This window comes from Tamandua tetradactyla, chromosome 13 (assembly GCF_023851605.1).
Source record: "Tamandua tetradactyla isolate mTamTet1 chromosome 13, mTamTet1.pri, whole genome shotgun sequence".
Lineage (NCBI taxonomy): Eukaryota > Metazoa > Chordata > Mammalia > Pilosa > Myrmecophagidae > Tamandua > Tamandua tetradactyla.
The window spans coordinates 50,092,962-50,113,210 of NC_135339.1; the positions used below are offsets into that span (position 1 = coordinate 50,092,962).

Here is a 20,249-nt window from a genome sequence, read left to right on the forward strand (position 1 = left end):
GTTTTTAATTTATGTTACTTTAATGTAGATTGTTGATTTCTATTGAGTGATTTCATAGATAGAGTCTTTGATTATAGAAGATTCCTATTCTAGAATAATTTTTTTGTGCATCATATCAGTAAGCATTATAAGCATCATGTAATTGACTTCAGTTATTCAGTTCTTAAGAAATAGCTTCTCCTCTTAAAAATTTTTAATTGTATACCTTTTATGAAACATTTTTTAAATGAGGATACACATACATACATAAAATATTTATGCACACACAGATTAAAAAGAGCAAGCCCTCTCCCCAATCTCATTTTCCTCTTGTAAAATATGTTAAGTTTCATTTGTTCTAGACCTTTTTATGTGTTTTATAATACATATATATATAAATAACTACTGTAAATACTTAATGTTTTGTGTTTATAAATTGGATCAAATGTAAATACTGCTTTTTAATTTATTATATATTTGAGATCATTTCATATCACTCCTTAAAGAGGTATCTCTTTTAAGAAATGTTTTTTGTACAGGTGACTAACATTATTCTAAAGATGGATATTTAGGGTATTTTCTAATTTTCAGTATAAACAATGTATAGCAATGTCAATGCTAAAGATATTTGTTGCAACAGCTTATTCTTAGCCAGTTACTGTTCTGATTTTATGTGATTTAATTCTCACAAATTTGGGGATAGGCACTATTTTTTTTTATTGTGAAAAATAATATATATACAAAAAGACAAATTGCAAAGTACATTTTAACAAGTAGTTATACAACAGAATTTAAAGTTTGGTGTGGGTTACAGTTCCACGATTTTTCATTTTTTCTTCTAGCTGCTCCGAGACATTGGAGACCAAAAGAAATATCAATATATTGACTCAGCAGTTATATTTATTTGTTAAATACTATCTTCTCTATTATATTCCTCCTTCTCTTTTTTCTTTTTCGTGAAAAATAACATATACAAAAAAGCAATAGATTTCAAAGTACAGTGCAACAGCTATTTGTAGAACAAACCTCAGAGTTTGGTATGAGTTACAATTCCACAATTTTAGGTTTTCATTTCTAATTGCTCTGAGGTATTAGAGACTAAAAGAAATATTAATATACTGATTTAGTACTCATACTCATTTGTTAAAACTGAAGTTCTCCATATAACTACCATCACCTTTGATCTTTCTGTCCCACTCTTTAGGGGTATTTGGGCTATGGCCATTCTAACTTTTTCATGTTGGAAGGGGCTGTCAATAGTATGGGATAGGGGCGGGCCACGGTGGCTTAGCAGGCAAGAATGCTTGCCTGCCATGCCAGAGGACCCGGGGTTCGATTCCCGGTGCCTGCCCCATGAAAAAAAAAAAAAAAAAATAGTATGGGATGTTGAATAGTATCACTTGTTCTGGAAAAGCTGGCCCCTCTGCATTTCAGGTCTTAGTAAGTCCAGAGACCCATCTGAAGGTTTTGGGTTTCTAGAAAGTTACCCTAGTGCATGGAACCTTTGTAGAATCTTATATAATGCCCTAGGTATTCTTTAGTATTGGCAGGAATGGTTTTGGTAAGTTATGATGGGTAGCAATGTCTAAACGAAGCATGCTTAAAAGTAACCTCCAGAGTAGCCTCTGACTCTACTTGAGGTATCTCTCAGCCACCGATACCTTATTTGTTACACTTCTTTTCCCCCTTTTGGTCAGGATACCAGCAACAAGCTCATCTCTGGGAGTCATCTACCATGCCACCAGGGAGACTTTCCTGGAAATCATGTCCCATATAGTGGGGAGGGCAATGGTTTCACTTGCAGAGCTGGGCTTAGAGAGAGAGAGACTACATCTGAGCAACAAAAGGGGTCCTCCATAGATGACTCTTAGGCATATCTATAGGTAGGCTAAGCTTCTCCGCTACATACATAAGCGTCACAAGAGCAAGCCTCAAGATCAAGGGCATGGCCTATTGATTTGATTGTACTTAAAGTTTGACATAGTATCAGGGGTTTCCCCAATGGTAAAGTTTAATACGTCCATATTTTTTCTCCTATCCCTCAAGGGACTTTACCAATACTTTTTGATTATCTACTTAATATATTCTAGGTTGTATCCAGGCATTACATTAAGCTATATAGGATTAAAGGCCCTCATTCTTATTATGGACTCCCTGTGTTTTGACTGTTTAAATGAGCTGTCCACACAGGTTGAGGTAGATTATGTGCTATAGAAAATTTAGGTTCTGGAAAAAATAAACCTTTCTTCCTTTTGTCTCAAAGACTAGTGAGGTTCTAAAATATAGACAATGTCTTCTTTAATTCCAACCTGATCGGCTTCATTCTTATCTCTATACATATATAAAACAGCCTGTCAAAATCCAGAAATGGTTATTACCATTCCAAACTAAATGTGACTGCTGTAAGAGCTTACAATCTAGGCCCCTGTTTTCTTATAAACATTTTCTAAAGGAGACCATACAATAATTGCTCTTTTGTTTCTGGATTATTTTGGGGGGTAGGCACTATTTTTAACTTCTTTTTTATGGATAAGCAAACAGGCATTGAGAGATATAGCTTGCTCAGGGTGATCAGCTAGTAAGTCGTAGAAACAGGATGGAAACTGAGGCAATCATGTACCTCCATCTTTGTGTAACAAATAAGCTTTATTATTGACCAATAGTTTATATCCATATAATTTATGTGGATGATTTTTATTTCTGGGCCCCCATATTTCAAAACAACATATCCAGATGAAACCATACCACTCGGAGTTTCTATTATAATGGCATCACCATGCTTCTTATGAAAGGAGAAACTTCTTTTCTTTAATTTCCTTCATATTCCTCTTTAATGAGGAAGAAAATGGAGTTCTGACAAACTCCACAAAGGAACAAAAGACAGGGCACTACTGCTAGTTATGTAACTTCCCCCTGAAAGTTCTGGTAAGACACATTGAAGATTGTTGTAGAGGACTGGTTTGATAGAAACTGGATTAAAGACAAAGATGTATATAGATTTAGGGGTGAGTAAGGAGAGAAATTGAGGAGTTGCATATTGGTCTATTGTGCCATTTGATTTCTCTAACAAGTTTTAGAATTAGGTTAACAGTGACACCAAACAATTTATCATTCATTTGGGTACCCTTTGATCTCATAATTGTGACATTCTTATTCCCTATGTGCCATTATTGACTTTTAAAGTATTTCTTGTATTACTGGGTCGTATTACTACATAAACCTGTAAATTTGAGCCAGTTTTTCACCCAATAGTTTCTCTTATTGATTTCCCATGATAAAGATTTTGCTGTTACATGTGGGTGTTATGTTGGTTCTTATTGAGAGCACTTACAGAGTTTTGAGATTCCTAAAATAAGATAAAAAAGATCTGATCCTCATATTAGAGATTAAGAAATTTTCTAATAATTTGAACAAGCTGCCATGAATTTTAAATAACAAAAAGCAATTGTTTTTTTCTTTTAAAATATATTTATTTTATAAACATTTCTTTGTAGGTATCTGTAATGCGTGATGAGGATAAATTACTAAGGATTAAAATTAATGAACTGGAGAAAAAGAAAATCCAATGTTCTGAAGAAATAGATATGAAACAGCGAACAATTCAGCAACTCAAGGTAATGGCTTTGTTTTTGAAGGTGGTTTACGTGAATTCAGTGTGAGAAAACATGATATACCCAAATTGAGGGCTGTTTCTATGAAATACCTGCCCAGTACTCTTCAAAACTGTATGGATCATTAATAGGAAGGAAAGACCAAGGAAAATCACAGTTTGAAGGAGACATGAATAAATGCAGTATTTATCCTGGATTGGATACCAGAACAGAAAGAGGACTTCAGTAGAAATATTGATGAAATCCAAATAAGTCTGAAGTATGTATTTAACAGGATGGAAGTTATGACAATTTCTTGATTTTTGACAGATTTACCCCTAATATTAACATTAGTCTGAGTGAAGGTTTACAGAAAATCTCTGTGCAGTCTTTGCAAGTCTTCTGGAAATTTAAAATAGTTTAAAAAAAAAAAGAATTTTTTTTTAATGAAGCCCAGTTCTTATAAAAAAATCAATTTTAAAATGACACTTGAAAAGTAAAATGCCTTTACAGTAAATGGTTATATTTTGCTTTTTGTTGATTAAATAGGTAGCAGTAAAATATGGATTTCTTGTATTCTTTCCATGTTTGCTGCTACATGCAGCAACCTAATGAATATTCTATTGTAGACACATGATTTGTTTTATTTTTGGCTGAATATGTTCCTGGTAATGCATCTATACTTTCATTATATGATTCAGAGATCTCCATATTCTAAAACAATTCAAAGAGTTATGATGTGAAGAGATAGTGCTCAAGTTAGGTGAGATTGGGAATGAAGAATTGAAGGTCAGCTTCACACTAGAATTGGAGGTTTTCCAGTCCCCAAAGTTTAATCTTGCCTCTTAGGGCTCCTGTTGCTTTTTTCAAACTGCCCAGCTATTTTCATATATAGAGGATGGAAGCCCTATCTTTCTGCATTTTGAATTTACTGATAAGAAACATTTTTACTGATTTATCTGGCCTTGTTCTTCCTACATGTAGGTTCTCCTTTTTGTGGTGTGTGAGAGAAGTGGTAGCTAAAAGTATTGAGTTAGTAATATGATGGGTAAGTAACTTTGAGGTAGATTAAAATTATAAAGGTTTTTTAGTTTTGTTTGTTTTCTTATTATCACTCTTATCCTACCCTTTTCTTCAAGATGAAAAAAAGCTGGAAACTTGAGACTGGTAGTCATTCTTATGGAAGACTAATTTCAAACTTAATATTGAGCCCTGTTTTCAAGGCTATTGAAACTATTGCTGTGTATTTTAAATTACAATTCATTTAACTCATATTCTTTCATTTTGTAGGAGCAGTTAAGTAATCAGAAAATGGAAGAAGCTATACAGCAATATGAAAGAGTGTGCAAAGGTTAGGAACAAACTTAAACTTCCAATACTAAAATGACTGCAAAATAGGTAGTTGCAATAAAAAGTGGTTTAACATTTTCCTTTGAAAATCCTTAAGTGAAGTGGGGGCAACATAAGATCCGACTTTATCAAAAGGGAAAAATAGGAATTCGAATGAGGATTTATCAACTTAAAAGTTCATTCTTGGAAGCAACTACAAGTAAAAAACTAAAATTGTGGAATTATAACCCATGTCAAACTCTGAAATATGTTCTACAACTAATTGTGGGGCTGTGTGTTGAAATTTATTGCTTTTTTATATGTATATTATTTTTCACAAAAAAGAAAAAAAGTCGATTGGGTTGATAAAAAAATATTTAAGCCTTCTAGCCTTCTATATTCTGGAGCAGCTTGAAGGAAAAATCTGAGAGGATCATATAAAGCCCATGACAAACTTTGGAATCTATCGTGTAACTACTTGCTGAAGAGTGCTTTGAAAACTATTGCTTTTTTATTTCTTTGCTTTGTATATATTGTATACTTACAATAAAAAAATTTTTTTTAAAGTTTATTCTTGTAAGATAAAACAATAAAAAATATTCATTCAAAGCCACATTGATTTTTTGGTAATGGCCAGTATTGTGTGAAAAATAAAGTCAGTCAAAGTTATATGTAGGTCACAGTGAATGTAATAGATATGTATAGAATATACTGCAAGTAAAATGTTTTCAGGAAGTTTTTTAAAAACATGGAATACTTTAGATTTAAAATCTGGCTGCTAAATTATGCCCTTTGTGAACTTTTTTTTTTATTGTGAGATATAACATATATAAAAAAGCAATAAATTTCAAAGTAAATTTTAACAAGTAGTTGTAGAACAGAGATTGGTATAGGTTGTAGTTCCACAATTTCAGGTTTTTCCTTATAACTGCTTCAAGACGCTGGAGACTAAACAGAAATATCAGTATAATAATTCAGTAGTCATACTCATTTGTTAAATCCTAACATCTTTGCTTCTCAGTTATAACTCCTCCTTCTCCTTTGATCCTTCTCCCAGTCTTTTATGATATTTGAGCTATGCCCATTCTAACTTTTTCAAATTGAAAATAGATGTCAGCAACATGGGATAGCGGAATGGGACTAGTTGATGTTTTTGGAGAGACTGGCACCTCTGGGTTTCAGGATTTATCTGGTCAAGGAACCATCTGAAAGTTGTAGATTTCTGAAAAGTAAACTTAGTGTGTGAAACTTTTATAGAATCTCAGACAGAGCCTTGGTGTTCTGTAGGGTTAAGAGGAATGATGTTGGTTGGAGGTTGGCAAACCATGGCAATTAGAATATCTACTTGAAGCTTGCATAAGAGTAGCCTCCAGAAGGGCCTCTTGACGCCATTTGAAGTCTCTTAGCCACTGACACCTTATTTTGTTACATTTCTTTTCTCCCTTTTGGTGCAAAAGGTACTGTTGATCCCATGGTGCCAGAGCCAGGCTCATCCCTAGAAGTCATCCTATGATGTCAGGGAGACTTTTACCCCTGAATGTCATGTAGAGTGGAAGGTAGTGATTTTCCTTGCAGAGTTGCATTTAGAGAGAGAGGCTGCATTTGAACAACCAAAGAGGTTTCCTGGAAGCAATTTTTAGGCATTATTATATGTAGGCTTAGCTTCTCCTCCATAAAAATAAGTTTCATTAAGGCAAACCTCAAAATCAAGGGCTTGGCCAATTTTCTTGGGAGTATCTAAGTTTGAGAGAGTACCAGGGTTTTCCAGGTGGGAAAGTTAAATAGTTCCATGTTTTTTTCTCCAGTCCCTCAAAGTACTCTACCAAAACTTTTTAATTATCAGCCCATCATTGTCTGGGATGTATCTGAGTATTACACTAAGCTATACAGAATTACGAGGCTTTGTTCCTGTTCTGGCCTCCCTGTGTTTGGGTTGTTTAAATGAGCTATCCAGGCAAGTTGATATATGTTATGTGTTACAGAAGATGTATACTCTAGACACAATAGATGTCTCTGCCTTTGGTCTCATACCGCTAAGAGAAGCTCTAGCATAACACACACTATCATCCTTCCCTGTATTCTGATTTACCTTAGTCCCAAATAAATGGGCTTTTTTTTTTAGCATCTCTAGGCACTGGGAATCAAACCCGGGTCTCTGGCATGGCAGGTGAGAACTCTGCCTGCTGAGCCACTGTGGCCTGCCCTGGGCCTCTTTTCCAGTTACTTTAACAGTTGTATATGGCAGTGCTGGCTTTCCGAGCTGTAGAGCTCCAGCTCTGATTCTCAAGTGTCACAGAGGTACCCAGGGTTCAGGGAAATGCCAGATTATACACATGTAGCACAGCATCTCAGAATCTAGAAATACACTTACATCTCTGGACTAATTGTGACTACTATAAAAGCTAAGAATCTAGGGTCCAGTTTTCTTAGGGCAGCTCGATATTTAGTTTTCTGAGGACCCACCAAACTGTCTTCCACAGCAGCTGTACCATTATACATTCCCATCAGCAGTGCATGTGTCCCAGTTTCTCCACATCCTCTCCAAAGTTTGTAGTTTTCTTTTTGTTTAACAGCTTTCTTATAGGTGTGAGGTGATATCTTAATTGTAGTTTTTATTTATTTATTTTTTATTTTTTATTAATTAACGGAAAAAAAGAAATTAACCCAACATTTAGAAATCATACCATTCTACATATGCAATCAGTAATTCTTAACATCATCACATAGATGCATGATCATCATTTCTTAGTACATTTGCATCGGTTTAGAAGAACTAGCAACACAACAGAAAAAGATACAGAATGTTAATATAGAGAAAAGAAATAAAAGTAATAATAATAGTAAAAAAGAAAAAAACCTATAGCTCAGATGCAGCTTCATTCTTAATTGTAGTTTTGATTTGCATTTCCCTTATAGCTAATGAAGATGAGCATCTCTTCATGTGCTTTTTAGCCATTTGTATTTGCTTTTCAGGAAAAATGTCTATTTATATCCTTTGCCAATTTTATAATTGGGTTCTTTTGTTGTTGAGCTATATAATTTCTTTATGTTCACAGGATATCAAACCTTTGTGTGATATGTGGGTTCCAAATATTTTCTCCCATTGAGTTTGCACCTTTTTAACAAAGTCCATTGAGGCACAGAAGCTTTCGATTTTGAGGAGTTCCCATTTATCTATTTTTTCTTTCATTGCTTGTGCTTTAGGTGTAAAGTTTAAGCTACCTCCTACTACTAGGTCTTGAAGATGTTTCCCTGTATTTTTTTCTAGGAGTTTGTTCTGTTTGGGTCTCAAAATTCCCATGCTCACAGCCCCATTAAGCAACTCCCCACAATATACTCTGTTTAATTGTAAGCAAATATAATTAATGAAAGCAATTACAAATATAAAATCATACCCACTTGATTAGAATTTCTAGACATACATAAATATACATAAATGAGAAAATAGAATCAGCAAGGAAAATAGACTGAAAGAAAACTCATCAAATCGGAAGAAACCACAACATCTGAACTCACAGGCTGGGAAGTCCCTGATTAACCACTGGTCAGAGTCCTGACTGTGTGATTGGTCACACGGTCCCAGGCAGAGTGTCCTCTCCTGAGTGAAACTTCAAATTAGCTGGCAACTAAGATCCCCTTTTATACTGTACAGTAAACAGGCTATGTACACACACACGATCTTAAAATACTAGGTGTTTTGCTTCAGTTCTTGGGAAAGGGGCCAGTTTTCCCAAGGAGTGAACAAACAGCACATTGCAAGGGTTCCACGCAGATCCCCAGAGGACGGCCTAGTTACACGGAGACCTCGTAAACTTGCTATTCCTGGTTAACAGCTTATTTTATCTTACTTCTAAGGCCTTCCGGCCCCAAGTGGTCTCTCCCTAGTGATTTACTGTGGGTTTGAAGTTGGTTCTATTGATCAGCCCTGTTGATTATATTTCCCAGACTGCCCGTGAGTACCTGCAGGGCCTTTGAGTCAAACTTAAGTCAGAACAAATGGAGTTTCTTATGCTAACAAAAGGAAAGAAGATAGGTTCTCCTAACAATACACCAAGGAGACAATTCTCGCTGAAAACCTCCCTCATCAGAGTTTATATTTACATCTTTGATCCGTTTTGAATTAATTTTTGTATAAGGTGTAAGGTAGGGGTCCTCTTTCATTCATTTGGGTATTGATATTCAGTTCTCTAATGCCCATTTATTGAAAAGACTATTCTGTCCCAGTTCAGTGGATTTAGGGGACTTATTAAAGCTTAGTTGACCATAGATTTGGTGGTCTACCTCCACAGCCTGTATTTGATTCCATTGGTCAATATTTCTGTCTTTGTGCCGGTACCATGCTGTTTTTCACCTCTGTGGCTTTATAATAAGCTTTAAAACCAGGAAATGTTAGTCCTCCCACTTTGCTCCTTTATTTTGGGATATTTTTAGCTATTTGAGGTCTCTTTCCCTCCCAAATAAATTTGATAATTAGCTTTTCCAAGTCATCAAAGTGTAGGTTGTTGGAATTTTTATTGGTATTGCATTGAATCTGTAGATCAGTTTGGACAGAATTGTCATCTTAATGACATTCAACCTTCCTGCCCATGAGCGCGGAATCTTTCCACCTATTCAGATCATCTTTGATTTCTTTTAACAATGTTTTGTAGTTTTGTGTACACAGGTCCTTTACATCCCTGGCTAAGTTCATTCCTAGACCCTTGATTCTCTTAGTGGCTATTTTTAATGGAATTTTTTCCTTAATTTCTCCTCAGTTAGGTCATTACTTGTGTATGGAAACATTACTGAATTTTTACATTAATCATGAACCTGTCACTTTGCTGAAATTGTTTTGTTGAATGCTTTTTCAGCGTCAAGATAATTGTGATTTTTTTTCCCTTTAGATTTGTTAATTTGCTGTATTACATTGATTTTCATGTGTTGAGCCACTTTTGCATTCCTGGTATAAACCCCACTTGGTTGTGATGTATAATTCTTTTATTGTGTCATTCGATTCAATTGGCTAGTATTTTGTTGAGAATTTTTGCATCTGTATTCATTAGGGAGATTGGCCTATAGTTTTCCTTTCTTGTAGCTCTTTATCCGGTTTTGGTATTGAGTGATGTTAGCATCATAAAATGTGTTAGGTAACATTCCTTTTTCCTCAGTTTTTTGGAACAGTTTGAACAGCAATTGATGTTAGTTCTTTTTGGAACGTTTGAAACAATTCCCCTGTGAAGCCATCTGGTTCTGGAATTTTCTTTGTAGGAAGATGTTTGATGACTGATTGAATCTCCTTACTTGTAATTGGTTTGTTGAGATATTCTATTTTTTCTTGAGATGGTGTAGGTTGTTTATGTGTTTCTAGGAATTTGTCCATTTCATCTAGATTGTGTAGTTTATTGGCATATAGTTATTCAGAGTATCCCCTTATTATTATTTTAGTTTCTACAGGATCCATGGTAACATTCCTCCTCTCATTTCTAATTGTGTTTGAGTCCTCTCTGTTTTTTTTCTTTATCAGACTACTAAAAAGTCCACTGGTTTTATTGATTTTCTCAAAGAACCAACTTTTGGGTTTTTTGTTTGTTTGTTTGTTTTTCATCACTTTGTATCACTCCAGAAAAAGAAATAAAAAGAAAAAACTCATACATATGTACATCCAATGCCAACTTTTATTTTTGTTCATTCTTTCTATTGTTTTTTTTTTTCCAGTTCATTTATTTTTTATTTAATCATTTTTCTTTTCTTCTGTTTGCCTTGGTGTTAGTTTGCTGTTCTTTCTCTAGTTCAGGGGAGAAGTTTAGTCCTCAATTTTTGCTCTTCTTTTTTTAATATAGGCATTGAGGGCAATAAATGTCTGTCACAGCACTACCTTTACTGCATCCCATAAGTTCTGATGTGTTGTATCCTCATTTTCATTCATCTCGGGATACATACATATATATATATACATTTTTATTGTATAATATATCCCACAGTTTGTTATGGGCTACCATACCATCCTCTCAGATTTTTCCTTCTAGCTGCAGAATACACGAGGCTAGAATGAATAATTATTTTTTTTTTATCATCACAATTGCTTTTTTTTTCTTTTTTGTGAAAAATTATATATATATATACAAAAAAGCAATAAATTTCAAACCACAGCACAACAATTAGTTGTAGAACAGAGTTCAGAGTTTGATATGGGTTACAATTCCACAATTTTAGGTTTTTACTTCTAAGCTGCTATAAGATAATGGAGACTAAAAGAAATATCAACCTAATGATTCAGCAATCATGTTTGTTTGTTAAACCCTACCTTCTCTGTATAACTCCACCATCACCTTAGATCTTTCTATCCCACTCTTTAGGGATATTTGGGCTATGGCAATTCTAACTTTTTTGTGTGTTTTTTAAATATTTTTATCATAACCAACAAACATTCTTAACATACAAACATTCCGGTCATGGTTACAATCTGGCTCACAATATCACACATAGTTGTGTATTCATTACCATGATAATTTTTTTTGAACATTTGCATCTCTCCAGCAAAAGAAATAAAAAAGAGAAAACTCATACAGGCCATACCCTTATCACTCCCTTTCATTGACCACTAGTATTTCAGTCTTGTCAATTTATTTTAACTTTTGTTCCCCCTATTATTTGTTTTTATCTTACCCTTATTTTTTACTTATCTGTCCTTACCGTGATAAAAGGATCATCAGACACAAGGTTTTCACAATCACACAGTCCCATGGCAATAGCTATATCATTATACAGTCATCTTCAAGAAACATGTCTAGTGGTACACAGCTCTACAGTTTCAGAATAGCTTCTTTTTTTTTTATTGTAAAGTATAACATATACAAAGCAAAGAAATAAGAAAGCAATAGTTTTCAAAGCACTCTTCAACAAGTAGTTACAGGACAGATCCCAGAGTTTGTCATGGGCTACCATACGATTCTCTCATATTTTTCCTTCTAGCTGCTCCAAAATATAGGAGGCTAGCGGGCTTAAATACTCTTTTATCATCACAGTTGACTTTTTTCCTTGTTTTTTTGTGAACAATAACATATATACAAAAAAGCTATAAATTACAAAGCATAGCACCACGTCTAATTGTAGGACATAGTTCAGAGTTTGACATGGGTTACAATTCCACAATTTTAGGTTTTTACTTCTAGCTGCTCTAAAATACTGGAGACTAAAAGGGATCAATTTAATGATTCAGCATTCACATTCATTTGTTAAATCCTATCTTCTCTGTATAACTCCACCATCATCTTTGATCTTTCCATCTCTCTCTTTAGGGGTGTTTGGGCTATGGTGATTCTAAATTTTGATATTGGAAAGGTCTGTCCCTAATATGGGGTAGGGAGATGGAAATATCTGATATTCTGGAGAGGCTAGGCTAGGTTTCAGGACTTATCTGGACCAGGGACCCATCTGGAGGTTACAGGTTTCTGGAAAGTTACCCTAGTGCATGGAACTTTTGTAGAATCTTGTCTTTTTGCCCTAGGTGTTCTTTAGGATTGGTTACAATAGTTTTGGTTGGGGTTTGGTGAGTTATGATAGGTTTAATGTTCAACTGAAGCTTGCATAAGAGCCATCTCCAGAGTAGCCTCTCGACTATGTTTGAACATTCTCAGCCACTGATCCTTTATTAGTTACACTTCTTTTTCCCCTTTGGTAAGGATGAAATTGTTGATCCCATGATGCCAGGGCTGGACTCATCTCTGGGAGTCATATCTCACACCACCAGAAACACTTTCACCCCACGATGTCATGTCCCACTAAGAGGGGAGAGCAATGATTTCACTTGCAGAGTTGGGCTTAGAGTTGTTTTTTTTGTTTGGGGTTGGGGGCGGTTTGCAGAGGTAAGTACAGCATCCAGGAATCGAACCTGCATGGCAGGTGAGAATTTTGCGACTGAGCTACCCTTGCACCGCACCTTCTCCAGATATTTTACCAATTTCTCTAGCAACCCTGATTTTAAGAGTGAATTGTTTAATCTCCATGCATTTGTGAAAGTTCTAATACTTTGATGGTTATTAATTTCCAGCTTCATTCATTGTGGTCTTAGAAAGTGCTTTGTGTAATTTCAGTCTTCCTAAATTTATAAAAACCTGTTTTGTGTCCCAGCATATGATCTATCCGGGAGAACTAAATATACTGCTATTCCATGAGCACTAAAGAAGAATGGTGTGTGAATGAGGGGTGTGTTCTAGTTTACTAGCTGCCGGAATGCAATACACCAGAAATGGAATGGCTTTTTAAAAAGGGGAATTTAATAAGTTGCTAGTTTACAGTTCTAAGGCCAATGAAATGTTCCAGTTAAAACAAGTCTATAAAAATGTCCAAATTAAGGCCTCAGCAAGAGATTACCTTCATCAAGAAAGGCCGATGAAGTCCAGGGTTTTTCTCTCAGCTGGAAGGGCACGTGGCAAAGCCTCTCAGCTTTCTCTCCCAGCTTCTTGCTTCGTGGAGCTCCTACGAGGGTGTTCTCCTTCTTCATCTCCAAAGGTCGCTGACTGGTAGACTGTAGTTCTCTTGGCCTCGTGGCCCTGCTCAATTCTGCTGTGGCTTTCTCATGGCTTTAGAAAGGAACTCTCCAAAATGCTTCTTCTTTTAAAGGATTAATGGACGGAGTCACAACTCCATAGATCAAAAGTTACCACCACCCCCCCCCCCCCAAAAAAAATTACCAACCACAGCTGGGTGGGTCACATCTCCATGGGAACAATCAAATTGCTCCCAACCAGCAATACTGAATGAAGATTAAAGGACATGAGTTCTCTGGGGTTCACCACAGCTTAAAACCGGCACAGGGTATAACAAACTATATGTGTCTGTTAGGTCTAATTCCTTTATCACATTGTTTAAGTTCTTGATTTCCTTGTTGATCCTCTGTTTGGTTGTTATATCTATAGAGGAGAGTGGTGTATTGAAGTCTCCCACTATTATTATTGAAACGTCTATTGTTTCCTTCAGTTCTGCCAATGTTTACCTTGTACTTTGGAGCTCCTTGATTGGGAGCATAAACATTTATGATTGTTATTTCTCCATACATGAATTGTCCCTTTTATTGATATTTAATGTCCTTCCTTGTCTCTTAAGACATTTTAACATTTAGAATCTATTTTACCTGTTATTAGTATAACTACTCCTGCTTTCCTTTGGTTACAACTTGCATAGATCTTTTCCTATCCTTTCACTTTCAATCTGTTTATATTCTTGGGTCTAAGATGAATCTGTTGTGAACAGCATATAGATGGGCAATGTTTTTTAATCCATTCTGCCAATCTGTAGTTTTTAATTGGGGCGTTTAGTCCATTAACATTCAAAATTATTACTGTGAGAGCTGTTCTTGAATCTCCCATCTTATCCTTCAGTACTTATTTATTAGATTTATATATTTTTCCCTCTCTTTTTATCATTTAAATTGTCCTTATTAATACTCCAATTCTCTGCCCTCTTCCATACCTACCTCTCGTCTTGTCTCTTCAGCTGAAAGAACTCCCTTTCGTGTTTCTTACAGGGCAAGCCTCTTGGCAAATTCTTTTAGCCTTCATTTGTCTGAGAAGATTTTAATCTCTCCCTCAATTTTGAGAGATGGCTTGGCTGGATAAAGAATTCTTGGCTGGAAGTTTTTCTCATTCAGGATCTTAAATATATCATACCACTGCCTTCTTGCCTCTGTGGTACCTGTTGTGTAACCCAAACTCAGTCTTATGTGGTTTCCCTTGTATGTAGTGAATCGCTTTTATACTGCTGCTTTCAGGACTTTCTGCTTCTCTTCAGCATTTGACAATCTGATTAGTATTTGTCTTGGAGTAGGCCTATTCGGATTTATTCTATTTGAGGTTCATTGGGCTTCTTTGATTTGCATATTTGTGTCTTTTTTAATAGTTGGGCAGTTTCCCCCATTATCTCCTTAACTAACCTTCCTACCCTTTTACTCTTCTCCTTCTGGGACACCACTGATTCTTACATTTGTCAGTCATTTCCCAGAAATCCCTTTCTACTTCTACTATTTTTCTTGCCATTGTTCTTTTGTGAACTCAAGTTCAGTTGTTCTGTCTTCTAGCTCACTTATTCTTTCCTCTGCCTCTTCAAATCCACTGTTATGTGTCTCTAGTATATTCTTAATTTGGTCTACAGTGTGTTTCATCTCTGTGAGAGCTGTATTTTTCTGTTCTTTCAAATTCTTCTTTATGCTCTTCCAATATCTTCTTGATATCCTTTATTTCCTTATGAGCATCCTTGATTAGTAGTTCCAAATTCTGTGTCCCCTCTGGTATTTTAATTTAGTCCTTTGATTTGGCCATATCTGCCTGAGTCTTCACATGCTTTGTGATTTTCTGTTGTGTTTGGAGCATTTGATTATATTGATAAGGTTGTTTTGCAAGTTGATTTTCTTCACTCAAGGTTTGGTATTTGCTTAAGTTTGCATTGAAGGTCCCCTTTTGCACTTGGTTTGTCAGTAATTCTGAGCCAAACTAAGGCTCAGATCTCATGGAGGGGATGTAATTCTACTTGAGGCTTCTCAGTAGATGGTGCTCTTGAGCCACCTTGTCCCCTCAGACCTCCTCTCCCTGACTCCTACAGCCATCTGAGCAAGATTGAGACCCGATGTAATTCCAGCCAGGGCTGCTGACCTCAGTGTGCACTAAGAGTCGCCAACCCAGGGGTGGGAGGGTGAGCAGTATGCACCTCAGCAGAGACTCCACTTATGGGCCCAGTGGGTCTGCTGGCCCCCAGGTTCCTTCTTGAGATGACCTTGAGCTGTGGGGCAGGGTATTTCAGCTGCCCCTGCCCACAGCCATCCTGGAAATGCCTGGCAGTTGGTTCTGGCAGGGCAGCTGGTTACAACAGGTAGTTGGGTACACTTCCAGCTTCCCCATGGGAGTTCCTGGCAGCTCCATTCCTTTGGACCCATACTTCCTACACACACTCATTTGTTCCTGTTGGGGTCATGCCTGAGCTCTCTCACCCCATTCTCTCTGTCTCCACTTTTTTGTCTAAAACTTCTCTGAATAATGTAGAAGACTTTTTTTGGTTCCTCACAACCTAGAATTGCAGTTCTGGTCATTTTTCTATCCCTTCCCTCATTGTTCCATGGAGCAGGGATAAACTCAGTCTGTCCTGTTCTGATATCTTCACAGAAGTGCATCTAAATTATGCCTTTTAATTTAAATTTATTGATTATTGGTAGTAGTATGTGAATTACCTTTATATAAGCTATATATGAAGTTGTGCAGTCCCTTCTCCCAATCACTCACTTCTAGTCAGTTGTATGAGTTAATAGATATGGGATTTGAAACCATGTCTGTTTCACTCTTAAGACCCAGACTCTTCACTAATCCATTGCTATTTTTACTAACCACAAAAGAAAAGGGATGAGAAAACCAGATTATTACCTGTTAAAATAACTTGGACATTTATGGGGTTGATGTAGATGAATATTTATAATTCAGTAAGTGGATGTGATACTATATCTCCACAGTCATTCCTATTTTCTCCTGCCTTTCCTTGTCCCTGTCCCTCAACATCTCCTATCTCCATAATCTTTTTAGGATTTCTCATTTTTTTGGTTCCTTTGTCATTGTTGACAAATGTGGACAAATCTTAGCTTTCTGAAAAAGCTTCCCTATAGATGCCCTGTAACTTTTATAATATTTTAATTTTTCCTTTCTTGGACAAATCAGGAATCACAGCATGGGCCCACTTCATCTACTTTAATCTGACTTTCATCTTCTTGCTCTTGAAACTGTTGCTCCTAGGTCACTTATAACTGCATATCATGAAATCTATTCACTTTTTGCAGTCCCTTCTTTATTTTTTGTATTATTTTGACATTATTTTCCACTCTGTCCTCGTTCTCATTTTCATTTTTAAGTATATTTGAGTGTTTTTCTTAAGTATAAAAAATAATATGTAGCTTCATCTTTATTGAAATGTTCTTCCCCAGCTTTTGTGATCTGTTTTGTACTTCTTATGGAATGAGTGTCAGCCACTTCGGCAGTTTCTTATAATAAGGTTTGAGTCATCTGTTTTCTCTTCATTTATCCTCTTGAGATTTCATTCACTTCTTTGATTTCAACTTTGTAAAAGACATCCTCCTAAAACAAAAACCAAGAACTTCAGCTTTTTAGGCTTTCCTTGGCTTCCGAATTGGTTTAAATAATGGATGCCTTTCATTTAGCCGTCTTATTAAATTATTTTTTTAATTGAGATATAATTTACATACCATAAAATTTACAGTTCATTGGTTTGGGGTATAGTCACAAGATTGTACAACTCATTCCAGAACATTTTCATCACACCAAAAAGAAAGCGGTATCCATTAGCAATCACACACACCCCCCACCCCACGATGTCCTCTTCCCCATAGAACCACAAATCTGCCTTCCTCTCTATCAATTTGTGAATGTTTCATGTGACTGAACCCCCCTATTATTTGTTTTCTTTATTTTCTTACTTATCTGCCCATACACTGAATAAAGGGAATGTTGATCACAAGATTTTCACAATCACGTGATCTCACTGTAAAAGCCATATAGTTATACACTTATCAGAAATCAAGGTTACTGGATTGCAGTTTAGCAGTTTCAGCTCTTTCCTTCTAGTTATTCTAATACACTAGAAACTAAAAAGGAATTTCTGTATCATGCATAAGAATAACCTCCAGAATGACCTCTCAACTCTATTTGAAATCTCTCAGCTATTGACACTTTATTATGTTTAACTTCTCTTCCTCCTTTTGCTCAAGAAGTCTTTCTGAATCCTACAATGCTGGATCCAAGATCCATCCCTGGCATTCATGTCCCATGTTGCCAGGGAGATTTACATGCCTGGTAGTCATGTACCATGTAGTGGGGAGGGCAGTGAGTTTACCTGACAAATTGGCTTAGATAGGCCACATCTGAGCAACAAAAGAGGTTCTCTGCAGTGGGCCATGGTGGCTCAGCAGGCAGAGTTCTTGCCTGCCATGCTGGAGGCCTGGGTTCGATTCCTAGTACATGCCCACGTAAAAAAAAAAGGTTCTCTGTGGGTGACTCTTATGTTGTAATTAGAAGTAGGCTTAGTGTCTCCTATGCAATAATAAGTTTCATAAGGGCTAACCCCAAGATTGAGGTCTTAGCCTATTAAATTGGTAGTCCCCAATGCTTGCGATAATTATCAGGTCTTCCCCAGGTGGAGAATTTAATATTTCCACATTTTCCCCCAGTCCCTCGAGGAGGCTTTGCAAATATATTTTTATTCTCTGCCCACATTACTCTGGTATATATCGGAACATCACACGAACCTGATACATCTCAATCTTGTTGGAATCTCACTCCCTGTTCAAGGTTCCATGTAATTATGGTGTTCAAATAAACTAACCATACAGGTTATATTACATAGTGTTCTACAGAAAATATAAGTTTGGCAGCAAATTAACATTTCTTCCTTTGGTCTCACACAGAAGTTGAAGTTTTAAAACAGTCAGTATTATCCTTTATCCTTTAGTCTGATTTACCTTAGCCCTAACCAGATCAGCTTTGTTCATATCTCTAATTGAAAATTACTTCCTTCCTACCCCTGTAGTTTGGAGTGAAATTATCCCATGTAAGAGGAAAGAAATTCTTTGAATGAAAATATAATTAATTGTACAAACTGAATTTTCTTACAGATCATGCTTTTTGAGAGAAAGAACTTAGATGATAATAATAGTACTTCTGTCATCTTAATAGAAATTCTATTTTACCAGCAGTCTTGGTAGCCTATATCAGTAAGCAGAAATACTGAAAATCACTCAGATAATTTTTTCTTATTATTTTGCTTATTTTTAACCTACTCTTTGGGTACTTTAAGGCAGCCATCTTTTGTGATTTGGGTTATTAAAAGCAATATATTTATAGCTTTATAATCACTGACATCAATAATAGTTTTGGTAAGAAGTGTCTGAAATGAGCCCTGCTATTTTGTATCCATCATCAGTGATAAGCAAGTAATCTTTCCTCTTTGTAGATAAGGTTAATATAGAGTTGCTTACAGGTCATTACTATAGTTATTTTTCAAGAGCTAGAAACAATTTTGTAAAGTTAGTTGCACTGTCATTCCTAAGGAGCTGGTTTTAAAAATGCCAGAAGTGAAATTTTGCTTTTAAAAATTTTCTAGAAAAATAAATTACTTTAGATTTTTAAAAATAAGTTATATTGGATGATTGTATAAATATCGTGTGACCACATGATTGTGAAAAACTTGTGACTGACACTCCCTTTATCCAGTGTATGGACAGATGAGTAAGAAAATAAAGACAAAAAAATAAATAAATAATGAGGGGGGCAGACAGGAATAAGGGTATGGGATATTTTAGTGTTCTTTTCTTTTTAAGTAACTAAAATGTTATAAAACTGATTGTGGTAATGAATATACAACTATATGATGATACTATGAGCCACTGATGTATACTTTGAATGATTATATGTTATCTGAATATATCTCAGTAAAATTGCATTAAAAATCATTGGGATTGTACTTTGTTTTTGTTTTGGAAGGTAAAGATTTTAGTTTTGATTTGAAAATATTAGTATAAAAATTAGTGTTTATTAGAACAGTTGGAAATTTGTTGGAGTCAAATATTGTAGGCATTTGCCAAATAATATTTTTCTAAGTCAAGATTTGTGTTTACTTTTATTAAGTTTAATTATGTTGGAAAACATTAAATTTTTATCTGAAAGGATACCTTTTCCATTCGTCCATTCCTGTATTCATCCAGTACAGCAAATATTTATTGCTTCATTTATGCTAGTACTGTTCTAGATATTAAGGATACAGCAGTGAATAAGATAAAATTTCTATCTGTGTAAACTCATATTCTATTGTAGTTAATAAAAGTGAATTTAATTGTAGGAGAAATCAAGAAAAAATGGACATCTAGATGTTACTCATTTCTAAAATATTCTTCCCACATTTTTAGATCTGAATGTTAAAGAGAAAATAATTGAAGACATGCGAATGACTCTGGAAGAACAAGAACAAACTCAAGTAGAACAAGATCAGGTGCTTGAGGCTAAATTAGAGGAAGCCGAAAGATTGGCCACAGGTAAAACAAGATTGTGTAAATATCTCAAAACATACTATTTCATTTTCTTTATTTTTCTATATTTCATCCCTTTTTAAAGTAATGTGGTATTTATAATAATTCATAAAAGTATTTGGAGTGTTTTTGGAATCTCTTGTCACTTCTGTTTTCCATTGCAATAAAAATTGTCTTATCTAAATAAAGTTGTATGTCATAAAGGTATCAGGACACTTTCATAATAACTGAATAATAACTTGCAATGTTCTCCAGCCCTTAAAAGTAGAATTCTGTCCCTGTCCAGATCTTAGTATCAT

The 20,249-nt window shown here is 35.4% G+C and overlaps 1 protein-coding gene across 4 annotated transcripts in view; it reads left to right on the top strand.

Moving 5' to 3' along the window:
• Nucleotides 1-20,249, top strand: part of KIF20B (kinesin family member 20B) — a 145,534-nt gene that overhangs the window by 83,957 nt on the left and 41,328 nt on the right. For all 4 annotated transcript variants that reach the window (XM_077125379.1, XM_077125382.1, XM_077125381.1 and 1 more), the window contains 3 exons: nt 3,474-3,593; nt 4,860-4,920; nt 19,831-19,956. In XM_077125379.1, coding sequence (XP_076981494.1) covers nt 3,474-3,593; nt 4,860-4,920; nt 19,831-19,956 — 307 coding nt within the window. The remainder of the gene's footprint in view (nt 1-3,473; nt 3,594-4,859; nt 4,921-19,830; nt 19,957-20,249) is intronic.